This window comes from Carcharodon carcharias, chromosome 7, assembly GCF_017639515.1.
Source record: "Carcharodon carcharias isolate sCarCar2 chromosome 7, sCarCar2.pri, whole genome shotgun sequence".
NCBI classification, from domain to species: domain Eukaryota; kingdom Metazoa; phylum Chordata; class Chondrichthyes; order Lamniformes; family Lamnidae; genus Carcharodon; species Carcharodon carcharias.
In genome coordinates, this window is record NC_054473.1 from 20,249,228 (window position 1) to 20,267,197 (window position 17,970).

At 45.2% G+C, this 17,970-nt stretch overlaps 1 protein-coding gene across 1 annotated transcript in view; it reads right to left on the minus strand.

The window, feature by feature from the left end:
- LOC121279976 (cadherin EGF LAG seven-pass G-type receptor 3-like) overlaps positions 1-17,970 on the minus strand; it is a 642,224-nt gene that overhangs the window by 1,531 nt on the left and 622,723 nt on the right. Inside the window, exons 59-61 of the mRNA XM_041191598.1 lie at positions 7,926-8,063; positions 6,260-6,968; positions 5,642-5,776 (exon numbers count right to left, since the gene is read on the minus strand). Of these exons, the coding sequence (XP_041047532.1) occupies positions 5,642-5,776; positions 6,260-6,968; positions 7,926-8,063 (982 nt within the window). The remainder of the gene's footprint in view (positions 1-5,641; positions 5,777-6,259; positions 6,969-7,925; positions 8,064-17,970) is intronic.

The following is a 17,970-nucleotide window of genomic DNA, read 5'->3' on the forward strand; positions in this document are numbered from 1 at the left end:
GCAGTTTCGTGAATAATCAGAAACCTGCTGGGGCTCCTGGCCTGCCCATCAGCCTTAAGTTTGAACGGGCAGGGTCTTTAACAAGGTTAATTAGCCTGTCAATGTCCTTAATTGGCCATTGACAGATCAGCAGGCAGACAGCTGTTTTTGCTGTCCGCCCGCCTTCCTGAAGATTTAAAGGGACTGGGATGATGTCGGGGATTCCTCCCAACGTCATCCCACATCATTTACCCCTCGGCAAGCGGGCCCTGCCCCCAAATCGCCGAGGGGAAAATCCTACAGATGGTCATCATTAGACTTTTAATTCCAGATATTTATTGAATTCAAACTCCACCCATCTGTCAAGGTGGGATTCAAACCCCACTCCCCAGAGTGTTATCCTGGGTCTCTGGATTATCAGTCCAGTGACAATATCACTACTCCACCACCTCCCCCAAGTGCTGTTGTTCTTTACTCAGGCTAGGCAGCCTCATACAACGCTTTAAAAAGTACAACCCGTTATATTAACAAAATCACAGACATAGAACAGAGCTTACTGATAGGGTTTTAAAACATTACCCAGGTTAATATGTTCTCTGTCAAGAATTAAAATACATTGAGCAGGAAGTCCATTTCCCACAAAAGTGAAAGACTGGAACATTTTCTCCCACAAAAATCTATGGTCATTGGATCAAATTGATTTTTCAGGACTGAGATTGATAGATTTCTGTTAGGTGTGGGTATCAAAGGGTATGTCAAAGGTGGGCAGATGGATTGAGCTACAATTTTCTTCTCCGCCGATGCTGCCAGAACTGCTGAGTTTTTCCAGGTAATTCTGTTTTTGTTTTGGATTGAGCTACAGATTGGCTAATATCTGAATGAATGGTGAAAGGCTTGACATAAGTCCACAGTTTATTATTCCTGTGCCACATGACCAACTATTGACCCTTTTAGAATCATAGAATGGTTGCAGCACAGAAAGAGGCCATCCAGCCTGATGTGTCTGGACTAGCTCTCCGCAAGAGCAGCTCGGCTTGTCGCATTTCCATTTCCCCATCTTTTCTCTGTAGCCGTGCAACTTTTTTCTCTTCAGATGTTTAAACAAAACTCTTTTGAAAGCCACTATTGAATTTGCCTGCACCACATTCTCAGACACTGTGCACATACTACATGAAAAAGCTTTTCCTCATGTTACCTTTCGTTCTTTTGCCATTCATCTTAAATCAATGTTCCCTGGTTCTTAGTCATTCCGCCAATGGGAGCCATCTGTAAGATGCACTGTAGAAACTCACCCAGGATCCTTCAACAATACCTTCCAAACCCACAGCCTACACCACCTTGATGAACAAAGGCAGCAGATGCATGGGAACCTGCAAGTTCCCCTCCGAGTCACACACCATCCTGACTTGGAACTATATCGCCATTTATTCACTGTCGCTGGGTCAAAATCCTGTAAGTCCCTCCCTAACAACACTGTGGGTGCACCTACACCACATAGACTGCAGCAGTTCAAGAAGGCAGCTCACTGCCATCTCGAGGGCAATTAGGGTGTGTTATGACCACAGCCAGTGTTAATTGCTTTGCAAACCAAACCCCAGAGGGAAACTTAGCGAACAGGCCATACCCTTTTTGTATTCTGAAAGTGAGAAGAAGACGTACTGATCTCAGCAGTAACGAGTCCAGTAACACTTTTTGGATTTTAAAAATTAAAAGTAAAAGTTTTATTAACAAGGATACAAGAAAACGTAAGCACACAAGATTACATTTACTCAATTAAGATTAGTCTTACAAAACATTTCCCCCCAAAAGGCTCTCCATTTGGTCAGGCTCACAAGTAAATACCTTCCAGGCAACACTCCCTTGTAGATATTTAACTATACAAAATCCAGTAATATTACCCAAGGCAAACTGCTGTTGCTTCAATAAAGGCATACCACATTACTTGTAACTCGCTTCCACTGTGCTGTGGAAAACCAAACTTCAGAATAAAACTGCTTTTTGTAGCCCAAGACTTTTCTGGCTTGACTGGATGGTTGATTCAAACTGCATCTCCTCCTAGCCCAGAACTAACAGCTCCCATTTCAGCTCCAGCTCAACAGCAGCTCTAGTTCAGAGCTATTTCAACAATTCAAATAGTAACTCTAAGTACTTTATCCCCCTTTTCATTTCAGGTTCCATTGTTCTCACACTTCTTTGGACTCCAATCCTTCCAAATATAAAATCTTTCATGTCTCTATCTTGTCTTTGTTTTCGGTAAATAAAATATAATATCCCCACTACTTGTTTACCTATGGAACTGCTGCAAGACGCGAACATGTTTCTTGATACCTTTGACTCCCTTTGATATTCAAACTCTCAACTTCTCTAAAAACGCAAATGTTAGATCTAACCTATTTACTTATACCTCAAACATAATACCTCTACCCTTTTCATGTTTTAAGCTCTCAGACAATCTGTTTCCTATTAATCTCTGCCCAGCTTAATTAGGTCATACACACACACACACATACACACACACATGGATACACACAGCCTTTCCCACAGAATAACACAATATTCCCCAAAAATATTTAAAAAAAAATCCATGTCTCACAGGTGGTCAATAAATGCTGGCCCAGCCAGCAATGCTTTACCTCCCTTGAATGAATAGAAAATGGCAGAATCTGATCATGAGATATTCTAGTCAATGAGCATTTCACAAGATAACTTTATTGGCTGCTTTATCCCAACTTTAGTGCTATAGCCCTGATCTTTATAATCTGTTACCTATAAGCTCTGTCTGTCTGGCCCACAAAGCTCCAACAGTTTCTCAGTTTCTATTTAGATATGTACTTTTTTCTGTGGCGCTTGCTGTTTTAATTTTGCAGATCTGGAATATTGGAAAGACTGTTTTACAATGTTGCTCTCTTATTGACATCTTTAATATCTTAAATCTGACAAAATCTATTGGCATTGACGATCTGAGATTTCTGGAGACTGGGGGAATCTTCACCTAAACTTTATGTGAATTATAGTATACTCCATAGTATACTCTTCAGTGGCTTACAGACAAAAGGCACACCTGATGTAGTGACTTTTACTTAAGCCACCATCTTCAGCCAGAAGTGCTGAGTGGATGATCTGTCTTGGCCTCCTCCGGAGGTCCTCATCATAGATGCTAGACTTCAGCCAATTCAATTCACTTTGCGTGGCATCAAGAAATGGCTGAATGAACTCAATACTGTAATGGCTATGGGCCCTGACAACATTCCAGCAATAGGACTGAAGACTTGTGCTCCAGAACTAGCTGTGCCCTTAGCCAAGCTGTTCCAGTACAGCTACATCTACCCAGAAATGTGGAAAATTGCCTATGGAAGTCCTATCCACAAAAAGCAGGACAAATCCAATCCATCTAATTACTGCACCATCAGTCTGGTTTTGATCATCAGCAAAGTGATAGAAGGTGTTGTCAACAGTGTTATCAAGTGGCACTTACTCACCAATAATCTGCTCACTGTTGCTCAGTTTGGGTTCTGCCAGGGCCACTCAGTTCCTGTCCTCATTAAAACTTTGGTCCAAACATGGACAAAAGAGCTAAACTCCAGAGGTGAGGTGACAGCCACTGCCCTTGACATCAAGGCAGCATTTGACCGAGTGTGGCAGCAAGGAGCCCTTGCAAAATTGGAGTTAGTGGGAATAAAGGGGAAAACTCTCAACTGATTGGAGTCATACCTAGCAAAAAGGAGGATGGATGTGGTTGTTGGAGGTCAATCATCTCAGTCTCAGAATATACTGCAGGAGTTCCTCCGGGTGGTGTTCTAGACCCAACCATCTTCAACTGCTTCATCAATGATCTTCCCTCAAACATAAGGTCAGAGGTGGGAATGTTTGCTGATGATTGTACAATGTCCAGCACCAGTCATGACTCCATAAATACTTAAACAGTCTATGCTGATATGCAGCAAGACCTGGACAACATTCAGGTTTGGGCTGATAAGTGGCAAGTTACATTCATGCCACACAAGTGCCAGGCAATGACCATCTCCAACTAGAAAGAATCCAACCATCTCTGCTTGAAATTGAATCACTGAATCCCCCACTCTCAATAACCTGGGGTTTCCCATTGGCCAGAAACTGAACTGGACCAGCCATATAAATACTGTGGCTACAAGAGCAGGTCAGAGGCTGGGAATTCTGTGGAGAGTAATTCAGCTCCTGACTCCCCAAAGCCTGTCCAGCATCTACAAGGCACAAGTTAGAGTGTGATGAAATATTCTCCACTTGCCTGGATGGGTGCAGCTCCAACAACACTCAAGGAACTCGACACCATCCAGGACAAAGCAGCCTGCTTGACTGGCACCCCATCCACCACCTTCAACTCCCATTGGATGATGGATGATATGGTGCTGTTTTGAATTGTTTAATCCCATTTAAGTTCATGAATCTCTGGAATTCCTTACTAGTGAAAGCAGTACCATTATCCGAAACAATGATTTCTGGTAGGCCATGTACAATGAAACATTGGCGCAGCTTTTTAATAGTTGCACATGATGTAGGTGATCTCAATTCATACATATCCATCCACTTAGAATGTGCATCAATGATCACAAAAATCATAGTACCTAAGAATGGACCTACATAGTCCATATGTAGGACGCAATGGAGCTGAAACGAGCAACTTCTGTTGTTGCTGAAACTGGAGACAGTGTTTAACCATTTTTTCTATATCGCTGACTATACCTGACCACCATGTACAGCTTCGCACCTGCATCTTCATTTTTGAAATGCCTGGATGGGCACTGTGAAGCTCTGTCATGAGTGATTCTCTTCTTTGCAAAGGGATGACGACTCTTTCTCCCCACAACAAGATTCCATCTTGACAACTTAATTCAGTTTTAGGGGCTTAGAATGATTTTAACTCTTCAGAGACTTGTGCATTTGACCATCCTTGCAATACCTGTTTTCGGACTCCCAATAAAATTGTACCCAGTTTGTCCTATTCTTTATTTGCTTCGCACAGACTGATAAGGAGTCCAAGAAATTCAACATAAGCATTTTTTTACTCATTCATTCATGGGATGTGGGTTTCGCTGGTTGGGCCAACATTTACTGCCCATCCCCAGTTGCCCTTGAGAAGGTGGTGGTGATTTGCCTTCTTGAACTGCTGCAGTCCATGTGGTGTAGGTGTACCTACAGTGCTGTTAGGAAAGGGAGTTTCAGGATTTTGACCCAGCAACAGTGAAGGAATGGTGACATATTTCCAAGTCAGGATGGTGAGTTAATTGAATGGGAACTTCCAGCTGGTGGTGTTCCCATCTATCTGCTGCCCTTGTCCTTGTAGATGGTAGTGGTCGTGGGTTTGGAAGGTACTGTCTAAGGATCCTTCTTGTGGCATTGGAGAATGTAAAATGTTATCTGGCAAAGGAAGATGACTGAGGGCGTCTGCATTTGCTATATGTACACTTGGACAGTGCATAAAAGTATACTCATATGTCAACAAAATCAAAGCTCATCTTTGAATTCGGGCAGAGGCTATCAGCGAATTGCTTTAACTTCACCACATAAACCCATAAGTGGCCTGTGATCTGATGCTTTGGTGAAATGTCAACCATATAAATATTGATGGAACTTCTTCACTCCAAACGTTATGGATTAGCCTCCCCTTTTCAATTTGTGAATTAACCCTTCTTGGCTGCTGATAGGGTTCTGGAGACATATCCTATTGGATTTTCGGATTTGATTTCTGTCTTTTCTCCTTGTTTGCCACAGAGTTTTGTCTTGTCCTTCATTTTGATTTCACAGTTGGTTAAATTTTTCTCTGGTGAAATTTTAACAAGGTTCAGTTTGGGGGTTGAGCTACCCATTCACATCTTGAAAAGTTCCATGACTTTTCCTTCTAATGCTTCTTTTGTCTCCATCAACTGATTCTTCAGTTCGTCTGTCTCCTTTTTGCATTTTTTCGCTTCCTCCTGGAACATTGAACATTGTTGAATTTTCCTGCCAACTGTTTCTTCAGTTGGTTCAAGAGTGGCACTGCATTCATTCTGTTTCCTTTCATGATTTTCCCGTGGAATCAACTCTTACCCGAGGGATCCTTGCTTCCTGTGAAGGTCCTTTGGTTCTTTATCTCATTCCAAAAGACAGCATCGTATTCCCTTGTCAACTCAGGATTTCTTCTTGTCCTGACCTGAAACATTTCTGACTAGTTGAGCTTAATCTCTTTCAACCAATCACTAAGTCCTTCACCTGTTACAACAATCAGTGGTCTGTTGCCTGTAGAATACAGGAACAGAGGCGATACCTTTCACCTGTATTGCCTCTCCAGTGTATGTCTTCAGCTGAACCATGGTTTTCTCCAGATTCAGTGGCTGGATACCTTCGCTTAGGTATTTAAGGGTGTGTTCTCCCACCACTGTGGTCGGTGCTCCTGTGTCAACCTCCAAGACTAAAGGCTTCCCATTTACTTGAAGGGTGATGGTGATTGGTTCAGTTTTCCTTGCCTTGAGATTGTATAGGGAATAGATATCAGTATCAACAGCTTCTGGTTCATTTATATTCTGCACTTCGATCATCTTGGCCTGCTGTCTGATTGGTTGTCTTGATTTCGCCCTGCATTGCTTTATAACGTGCCCTTTCTTGTGACAGTAGTGGCATTCTGCCTCTTTAAATTTACAGATTTCTGGTACATGGTTACCTCCACATTGGTAACAATTTAATTTCTGAATCACTGGTGAGAGGCTTTCTGTATTTCTTTTTATTTTTCGAGCAGTAGGGACTGTGTCCTGCTTCGTGGTTGTCTCCCTGGTTTTCATGCCTTGCCCAGAGGTAGGTTCTTGCCCCAACTGAAGAATGGTGCCACATGGCACACTCTGCAAAGCCTGTGAGTCCCTCTCAGCAATCTCCATTGCTAATACTATTTCCATGGCACTCTTCAGGATAATATTAACTTCTGCAAGTAAATGGCACTGAATGGCATCGTTATGTATGCCGTAAACCAAACAATCTCGCAACTGTTATGAAGCGGCAGATGATGTGCGCCAGGTGGATCAAATCCATGAGGGAAACTTGATCCCGCTATCACAACAGTTTTGCAATTTGTATTTATTTTGGGAAGCGTGCATTGAATTCAGAAGTAATAAGTCCACCGAAACCTTTAGAGATTTTTAAAAAACTAAATTAAAATATTTATTAACAAAAGAAAAGATGCATAGGATTCCAGTTATTTAATACTGTAGTAAATTCTAAAATTCCTACCTAACCTGAATCTCAAATGCACCCCCTTTTAAGGCCTCTGAAGTAAAAGACAGGCCAGCACAATTATCACCTTTAAGGGCTGGTTGAGCAGACTCATGCGGACATGGCTGGAGGCTGTTTCACAAGTTTCTGCTAGATGTCACAGGGCCTTTCTCAACATAGCCTTTCATTCTCTCTTATTTAAGTTTTCTCTCTTTTTAATCTGTAAATTTCATTGTTTCATATATCTTTGAAAATGTACTTTCCCATAATATAAAACTTTTTATGGTGCTAATATTGTCAGTAACCTTTGGGAAAAATAAACACACTGCTTGGCCTAGCTTATCTGGCTATGTGTAAATATCCACTATTTCTTTGAAGTTCAAATTGTCCCGATTTATCTAAAAATGCAAATTCTCACATCTTACATTCTAAGGCTTCAACCATGTTTATGTATTTAGAATTTCAAACCCCTTTCTACCTAACTTCTTTTGATATTTCCACACCTCCAGACCAGCTGTTTCAAATTCAATAAAATCCACCCCCGGCCCCACACACACACAAACTATCCAAACCCCACTATTAATCTACTTTTACAATAAATCACAATAATATGAAAATTATTATACTTTATAACACAACATGTCATTTAGGGTATCTCCGAAGTCACAGTGCTCTATTAATTGATTTAACTTTGTGATATGCACTGTGATTGACTCACAAGGGGCCCTTACTCTGGAGCTGAACTTGAATCTTTGCGTGATCACTGAAGGCTTAGGCTGAACATATGCCTTCACGAGGTCTACTGGCTCGCTAAAAGATCTGGAATTTGGCGCGTTCAGTGTCGTCGGAATTCGGATTAGATTATTCGCCTTGCAGACATTCAGGGTGGAATTTTCTGAGCCCGCTGGCGGTGGGTGTGATAGGTGGCGTGCATGGAAAATATGGTGGGACCCACTTCATGATGGCGTGAAGTCAGATCGCGATCTTCTGCTCAGCCCACCATCGGTGGCTGGGGAGCTGGTTGTAATACATTAGCACATAATTAAAAGGCCATCCCGCCAGGATCTTGGAACCCCGCCGTATTGTCCGTCCACATTGGCGGGAAAGCACGCTAATGTGTTTCACAATAGCACGCAGGCCACATGCACTTAGTGGCCTTCACTTTGGGGGAACTGGGGTGAGTGAGCAGCAGCGTTCTCCACAGCTCGCCCGTTGTTTACAGGCCTCAGGGACGTCGGAATGGGGGGCAGGGGAAACTGATGCCTGGCCCTGCAGGTGACTGCTGAGGGGTGGGGGGGTATCTGGGGGCAAAGTGCTGGCCAGCCTCGGAGGTGACTGCTGAGGGGGGGGTGGTCAAGTGCTGCACTAGTGCTGCATCCTGTGCGCAGGTGGGGGGCCAGGGTAAGTAAGGGAAACGGCCACGCATTAGGGACACCTGTATAAACTGACCCTGCCTCTGCAACTGAGACAGATCAGGCGCAGTCACAGTGATAAGATTAGGGTCAACCTCCTAGTCTGCCCGCTCGTGCAAGCAAAGCAGAGGCACCAAAGGGCCACCAAGTGCTCCTTACCCCTCCTACCACCACCACCCCGGCACAGACTTCGAGTCCACTACCACTTTATTGGACTGCAGAGCAGTTGGACTGTACACGTTGTACAATCTCCTCGCCAATGCTGGCCATGTAGCAGTCACTGCTGCAGCCCCTTGCAATCTCAGCATCCTGGTTTGGACCAGTGTCCCCCCATGTCGCAGGTTGACAGGGCAGCCATGCAGCGCACTCATCTCTGGCTATCTGAGGGGTGACCAGCACTCTCCGGGAAGCATTAAGGGGCAATCACACAGGGCCAGGAAAGGTGCTAAATACAGCCATGAAAACCACATCTCTCTCTCTCTCTTTCATGCTGCAGGAAGACCACGTCAGAATCATGGATCCTGGTGACCTAGCTGTGTGCCTGATGGCCTACAGAGACTGTAGAAGATGGAGGAGAGAGCGACTGAGGCTCCTGGCTGCTCAAAGGCAGGAGCAGCAACCTCTTGAAGAAGGGGCAGCAGGTTCTCCGGGATACCCTGCCCAGGAGCGACAGCGAGCCGTGGCTGGTCAGCGCCTAGTGACACCCAGGGTCTATAGACGCTGTCTGCCATTCCTGCAGATGACTGAGAACCAGTGTCGCAGACGACTGCGCATGTCTAGGGACCCGGTGGCTCACATCTGCCACTTACTGCGGGAGTTCGCACCAAGGGAACACGGAGAGCATCCACTGCCAGTGGCTGTGAAAGTGATCGCAGTACTCAATTTCTATGCCAGTGGCTCCTTTCAGGGTTCCTCAGGTGACCTCTGTGGGACTTCACAATCCGCCATCCACAAATGCATCCATGAGGTCACGGATCTTCTCCATGGCAACAACTTTGTGCATTTCGCCCGGAACCAGGACAGCCAGGGTGCAAGGGCCATTGGATTCACCCTGATCTCGGGATTCCCACAGGTGAAGGGTCCGATTGACTGCACTCATATGGCACTCAGGTCTCCATCACTACACTCGGTGGACTTCATCAACATTAAGGGCTACCACTCACTAAACGTGCAGCAGGTATATGCACAGTTTCCAGGGAGTGTGCACAACGCCTACATCCTGAGTCGCTCGCAGGTCCCTGCAGTCATCCAGCGTCCACAGAGGCCGTGGCCGATGACACCCATGCGGCGGCCTCAGACTGCAGCAGAGCGACACCATAATGAAGCTCATGCAGCAGCTCGCAACTCGGTGGAGCAGAACGTTGGGATGCTGAAAATGAGGTTCTGGTGCCTGGACCGGTCTGGTGGAGCCCTGCAATACAGTCCGCAGAGGGTGTCACACATCATCGTCTGCTGCGCCCTTTACAACCTGGCACTGCAACAGGGTGAGGAGCTGGCAGAGGAGGAGATAGAGGAGCTGGAGGTCTCCTCTGATGAGGAGGACTCTGATGGGGCTGAGGGTGATGACAACAACGATGGGGATGAGGCTCTCGCACTGGCGAGATGAGGCAGGCGTGCTCGGAAGGCCCTCATAGCTGCCAGATTTGTGGAGGATGATGATGACAACATGCAGTGAGGTGTCCCCGTGGATCCTCACATCACAGTTGTGAACATTTGACTCCAGTCTGGCTTATCTCAGTGCCAATACCCTCTGTGAGAATACTCCTGTCATGGAGCTGCAGTAGAGGCCCTAATAGTCGCTCGATTGCAGGTGGATGATGACAACATGCAGTGAGGACACTCCATAGATCTTCACATAGCCTCTGAGAATGTCTGGCACCTCTCTGGCCTTGGACAGCTTGCTTGCGCTCCATGATCAGGGCCTCTCAGAGATGCAGCCATGAAATTTTAGATGCATCTGATGCTGTGTCCACTTTCAGCACCTGTGGTCTGAAGGCTGCACAGAACACAGGGAACAGGCCCTGGACTGAGACACCTGCCATTTATCTTGTGCAGAAAGGTTTCACATCTGAGTGACAAGAACACTGCTCATCAGAACAAGGAGGCATAGGCAGGGAGAACATTCTTGGGTGTTTATTGACAATAATGAACGTTATGTACAAGTAATCAACACCCATGCCAGGCTGTGCAACTAATTCCCCTTAACTTTCCTTACCCTGCCGCTACACCTTGGTCCTCCTTGGACATCCACAGCGGAGGTGGAGGCAGCCTGCTGACTGCGAAGCCCTGTCTGTGGTTACTTTGGTGGATGTCCTATGGAGGGCCGAGACTTGGAGGGCCCTGGCCTCCTTCCAAGGTCCTGCTATGTGGCAGTGGCACCATCCTCGGCCTGAGTAGCTGGATCTGTGGATGTCACAGGAAGAAGGGAGTCCAGATGGGCCAGTCACCTGCAGAGTCACCTAGGTGGATGACCCCGGAGTGTTCATCTGCTGATCCTCCTCCCTATGGGTGCATGAGGACCCCTGGCTGACTCTGTGAACAGAAGTGGTAGCTGAAGTGAGATCGTGCTGCCTAGCACCCCTCTTGCATACACACTGTTGGAGGCCAACTATGGTATCAGGAATGACATAGTGGATCAAGGTCTCCATGGCAGCCACCATTCTGCCAGTGTTGGCCTCGGTACATTACAATGCCGGCGCTTTCACCTCAGCCTGAAGACGGATGGACTCCTCCATTGTGCCTTCAATCTGAGGAATGCAGCGGCCATCCCTTCCAGATGTTCCCGAGCTTGCCTTTGCAGCTCCAGCAACTGTGACATGACTGAGTCCAGAGGCTTCTCATCTGACTCGGGGTCAGCAACATTCTGGCCTGGGAAGTCCCTGCCTCCTCCTGCTGTGGATCAGACAGTGTGATGAGCTCACCAGATCGTGGTCTCAAGGCTACTGTAAAGCTCGTCCCACCGAGGTGCGTGTCTCTGCACTGGTGGAGGGTGTGGGTGAGCGCTGTGATGGGACTTCAGGAAGGGTGTCTTCAGATTCCTCTTCAGAGGTTCCTTCAGAGCTTACTTGGAGGCCCTGGGTCATGGACCCCTTTGGCTGCTTCCCAGATGTGCCTGCGAAAGCAAGGGGAGATAATTAGTGCATGGCAGTGGCCTGTGAACGAGGACACATCACTCACAGCGTTGTTGTCTGATGGATGTTGCACTGCTGATCTTCACTTGGTAGAGCAGCACCAACCTCACTGTCAGCACAGGACCAGTCCCGGCTATCACCGGCCAACAGGATGGCTCTGTTTTCAAATTCTGTCAGAACTTTGTGTTCCGGCATCCCTCCACCTGTCTGCGACCTTTCCCTCCTGTTGTGAGCCAGTTTGTCCTGCGTGGATAGAGATGGGGAGAGTGTATCAGGACTCCAGCCAGGCCAGATGATCAGTATGCCTGGCCTGTGTGGGTGGTGAGTGGTACCATGGACGGGATGAGGGCAATGAAGTTATGTGTGAAAGAGTGAATGGTGATGTCCCTTGCACTGGCAGTGAGTGAGGGCCCTGTGGGTGTGTGGATGGGTTTGTGAGTGTGAGTTGGGAGTGATGAAAAGAGTGACTTACCCTGGCGGAACGGAGGTGATCATTCATCCTTTTGCGGCACTGGGTGGTTGTCCTCTTCTGAAGGGCATTGGCGCTGACCACTGCTGCCACCACCTCCCAAGCCGGGTTGGTGACATTGCTACGCATCCTGCAGCCAGAGCAGGGGAAGAGCACATCCTGGCAGGCCTCCATGGATGCCATTGAAGTGGGGGGAGGGCTGCAGTCTTTTTGCCTTTGTTGGCCATGTCTCCCGGGCAGCGGTGGTGAGCTGGTGGTGATGAGCGCTTTGCTGGCGGCTGCCTTTTAAAGATGGCGGCTGGCGTGATGCAACAGCAGGGTGGTAGCGAATGAGTGAATGAGAGTCCACCCACCATGGAAACGGCATCTTTCGCGGGTGAATATATAATGAGGCAGGCTCGGGAAGATATAGCGTGAAAACCCGCCATTTTAATCAGCGGGTAGGACTCCATTTTACCCACCCACTACCGCATGTAATGCAATTCTGGGAAAATTCAGCCCTTTGAAGAATTGCTTTCTGTTTCTCCTCCACTGTTATTTTGTTCACCACAAAGTAGAAACCTAGGCGCTCTATGTACTGATTCCAGTCTTCCATGGACAAGTTGTACGGGTTAATTCTGCTGAAGAGAGGCATGACTGGTGAGTATACTTTTCTTTCTTCCCTTAAAAATCAAAATACTTACACTCGCAAGGTGAGGTGCAGTGTTGGAGCTATTTATCCTCAATACCAATTGTAATAAATTTGGTGTGCCAGATAGGTTTCTTGTTAGAAGCAGTAAACATTATTTACAGGGCTCCTGATGAAGCTACATGCTTGAACCAAAACCACCATTACAGAGTTCCACCTCTAAGATTACTGGGGCTTAGGGCGGATTTGTCCGTACAGTCACATGATCCCCAAAACAGTATGAAAGGTTTTACTTACAATCACCACAGGGTCACTGTTTAACAATAAGGAGTCATCCATTTAAGACAGAGAGGAGCAGAAATTTTTTCTCTCAGAGGGTCCTGAGTCTTTGGAATTCTCTTCCTCAAAAGGCAGTGGAAAAGCAGAGTCTTTGAACATTTCTAAGGCAGAGGTAGATATATTCTTGATAAACATGATGGTTAAAGATTATCGGAGGTAGGCAGGAAGTTACAAGCAGATCAGCCACAATCTTATTGAATGGCTGAGCAGGCTCGAGGGGCTCATAATTTGTGTGCTCATATGTATGTTCATATGCATTTGGTTGCATTAAATCCAGCCCAATGTCACTGAAGTAACTGGAAAATGAATTGGGTTAATTATTGACTGCTTCACTATCACCACCCCACCCCCACTCCAGCCCAGTAACAACCTGATTCTGTAATGGTCTTATGAGCATTTGATACAGAAACAACAAAGAATGGAACATACAACTAAGTCATTCTTTTTAATGGTTTAATTGTCAAAAGGGAATCCTGGTGGCAAAATTACAACTCTTTTAGACATCATTTGACAGTAGCAGGAGCAGCACCAGGCATACCTAAAAATGAGCTGTCAACCTGGTGATGCTATCACACAGGACCACTAGTGTGCCAAACAGCATAAACAGCAAGCAATAGACAGAGCTAAGCAATTCCACAACCAATGGATCAGATCTAAGCTCTGCAGTCCTGCCACATCCAGCTGTGAATGGTGGTGGACGGCTAAACAGCTCACTGGAGGAGGAGGCTCCAAAACATCCCCATCCTTAATGATGGGGGGCCCAGCAGATCAGTCCAAAAGATAAAGGTGAAGTATTTGCAACAATCTTCAACCAGAAGCGTCGTGTGGATGATTCATCTCGGCCTCCTCCAGAGGTCCCCAGCATCACAGATGCCAGCCTTCAGCCAATTTGATTCACTCCACATGATATCAAGAAATGGCTGAAGGCACTGGATACCTCAAAGGCTATGAGCCCTGACAACATTCCAGCAGTAGTACTGCAGACTTGTGCTCCAGAACTTGTCATGCCCCTAGCCAAGCTGTTCTAGCACAGCTACAATACTGGCATCCAGCTGGCAATGTAGAAAATTGCCCAGACATGTCCTGACAGAAAAAGCTGGACAAAACCAACCCATCCAATTACCACCCCATCAGTCTACTCTCGATCATCAGTAAAGTAATGGAAGGGGTCATCAACAGTGCTATAAAGTGGCACTTGCTTAGCAATAACCTGCTCACTGATGCCCAGTTTGGGTTCTGCCAGGGCCACTCAGCTCCTGACCTCATTACAGCTTTGGTTCAAATATGGACAAAAGAGCTGAACTCCAGAGGTGAGGTAAGAGTGACCGCCCTTGACATCAAGGCAGCATTTGACTGAGTGTGGCATTAAGGAGCCCTTGCAAAACTGTAGTCAATGGGAATCGGGGGAAAATGCTCTGCTGGTTGGAGTTATACCTAGCACAAAGGGAGATGGTTATGGTTGTTGGAGGTCGGTCACCTCAGCTCCAGGACATCATTGCAGGAGTTCCTCAGTGTAGTGTCCTAGGCCTAACCATCTGCAGCTATTTCATCAATGACCTTCCTTTCATCATAAGGTCAAAAGTGGGGATGTTCGCAGATGATTGCACAATGTTCAGCGCCATTCACAACTCCTCAGATACTGAAGCAGTCCATGTCCAAATGCAGCAAGACCTGGATAATATTCGGGCTTGGACTGACTAGTGACAAGTAACATTCGCACCACACTAAAGCCAGGCAATGGCCAACTCCTACAAGCCAGAATCTAACCATCTCCCCTTGACATTCAATGGCATTACCATCACTGAATCCCCCACAGTCAACATCCTGGGGGGTTACCATTGACCAAAAACTAAACTGGACTAGCCATATAAATACTGTGGCCACAAGACCAGGTCAGAGGCCGGGAAACCTGTGGTGAGTAACTCATCTCCTGACTCCTGTCCACCATCTACAGGTCATAAGTCAGGAATGTAAAGGAATACTCTCCACTTGCCTAGATGAGTGCAACTCCAGCAACCCTCAAGAAGCTTGACACCATCCAGGACAAAGCAGCCCGCTTGATTGGCACCCCATCCACAAACATACACTCCCTCTAGCACCAATGCACAGTGGCAGCAATGTGTACCATCTACAAGATGCACCACAGGAACTCACCAAGTACTTTCCAAACCCACGACCACTACCATTTAGAAGGACAAGGGCAGCAGTCACATGGGAACACCACCACCTGCAAGTTCCCTTCCAAGTCACTCACCATCCTGAGTTGGAAATATATCGCCGTTCCTTCACTGTCACTGGGTCAAAATCCTGGAACTCCCTCCCTAATAGCACTATGGACTGCAGCATTTCAAGAAGGCAGCTCACTGCCACCTTCTCAAGGACAATTAGTGATGGGCAATAAATGCTGGCCTAACCACCAATGCCCACATCCCATGAATGAATTTTAAAAAGACTAGCAGCAATTTTACATGAAAATCAAAAATGTAACACAATAAAACAATAAAAACATTTATTTAAGGAACAAGTAACAGTTAAGTACTGTTTACAAATGTTGTACATCTCTTTGATATTTTTAATAGCTTAAGGAGAAATAATGTGTCACATGTTTATAATCAGCAAATTTGAACACAAAGTTGATAACGTACATTTGTAATTTAACATACCAAATAATTATATTCTAAAAAAAGAGACATGCTGTTGAAGCTTTTTGTCTTGCACGCATCAGGCCAGATTCAAGAGTAGCAACTTTCAAAGGGAACAACAATTTATATTGCTGATTGATTGGCATGTAGACTCTGATTGGTCGAGGCATTGTCATGGTGAATGCACCAGGGAACAGTTGTCCCCTCCCATGCTGTTGTTTAGTTGAAAAAGGTGCAATGCCTTGACATATTCTTTCTGTTTGCAGAGGACAGGGCCCTGCGTATGAACATATTTAGCTTCTAGCAGGTGTAAGTGGGCCAAGTTGCGAGCTCGACTGATAATCTTAAATTGGTTGCTCGTGCAACTCTTAGCAAACTTGAGATTGTTGAATACATGCTGTCCAATTGCAGAAACACCTCTAATGTTGGAAACTATGTTCTGAATTTTGCAAGCACTGGCTGGTTGAGTACAGTCGGTACTCTGCCTGTCGTGAACAGCCAAAGGGACATGCTGTTTGATACGATCAACTAATCATTGGAACCTATGGCCTACATATTTGGCATCACACTGGCACTGAAATTCATATACCACATTTTTATTTGTGTGATAAGCAGAATGTTTTTTGGCTTGGTGACAGCACCCTGTTAGTGGAGAATACCATTCGTGTTACTATTGTATAGTAGGAGTGTGAACCAATCTGAGTCCACTTGCCAACCAATTAGCACCTTTTTCTCATGCAATTGTTGTTCCCTTTGAAATTTGGTATTCTTGCATCTGTCCTGATGAGTATAAGACAAAAAGCTTCAACAGCTTGTCCCTTTTTTGAGCAATACCCAAGTTCTGTAAGCAACTAAATAATTATATGCTGAAATTTAAGAAAATGAAGGGGGCTGGCTAATTTAGAAATGTGCATTTTTTTGTTGCATAGTTTAAAAACTGGAAAAATCCTCACAGAAATTAAAGGTCTATGTGCAATCCTCAAGGTTATACAAAATACAAGGAATACATTATACCTCTAAGGAGTTGCTATATGTGTTTTTATAAAAAAAAAATCTGTAGATTTTAGTCATTCAGTATTAATTCTAGGGACTGTAATACAACCAAATGCTGCTTCATTTTCCTTTTGGCATTGATTAAGAGTATTGAAGCGTTATTAGTGGGCAGATTCATTTCCTGGCTACTCAAAAGGAACTGTTTGCACATTGTCTGCTTTGAACAATTGGTGATGTTATCCACTATGCTGTCAGCTTTTAGAATAATATATTAACTATTTTCTTGTTGTCTTACATAATGTGATGCTACCTTTCCTCACCAACCTAATCTTTGGCATCTCCTCTATTTACCGACCTGTTGAAATGGCTTGCAAGGCGAGTTCCCAATGACAGTATCTCATGTCAGTCAGAGGCCAGATCTTCCCTTCTTTGCTCTAAGGAAACTTCAGAAGCATAACCTTAGACAAAAGAAGCTGCTCAGGAAGATGCTTAGTTTATTATACACTGGGCTTCCATTGTTTCTTATGCTTATTCCAAACACATTGGGTAGTATGACCCTCCTTAACCGTTTCTGGTTTCATATTGTACCCACCAGAACACATAACCAAATGGCAACAATGTGAGTTGGGAGGGCACTAAAGTGAGACAGATACTGACTGAAGAAGATTAATCAAAGCTAGAGAGAGAAAATACTTTCAGGCTGTGTCTAGAGACTTATTCAATTCACTTTTATTCAGGCGAAAGGTTTGGAGAGAAAGCACGTGAAGTGGTGGATAGAAGAATGAAGGACGAACAGATTGCTATTCTCTTTCTCTTGACTGCCAGAGGTGAAGTGTTCGAAACCTCCAAAGATCATGGTTTTACACAAAGTATGGAATTAGTTAATATTCATATCGAGGAAGACTCTTTTATAGTTTTCTTCATGTTTTGTCTCATTTTTCTTCATTGTTGGGCACAGAAGAGGTCAAAATGAGTCATTTTGAGATTTATTTAAACACACTGCTGATGTCTCTTTCAAAATGAAGAAGATTTTATATCCCATCATCAATCTTCCAGTATTAAAACTTGGTGTTCGCTGCCTAAAAGGGAAAAAAAGAAGCAAGTTGATCCGTGACTTCTAATTTCCATTTTTTCTTTTAATACCCAGATCTGCATTCTAATC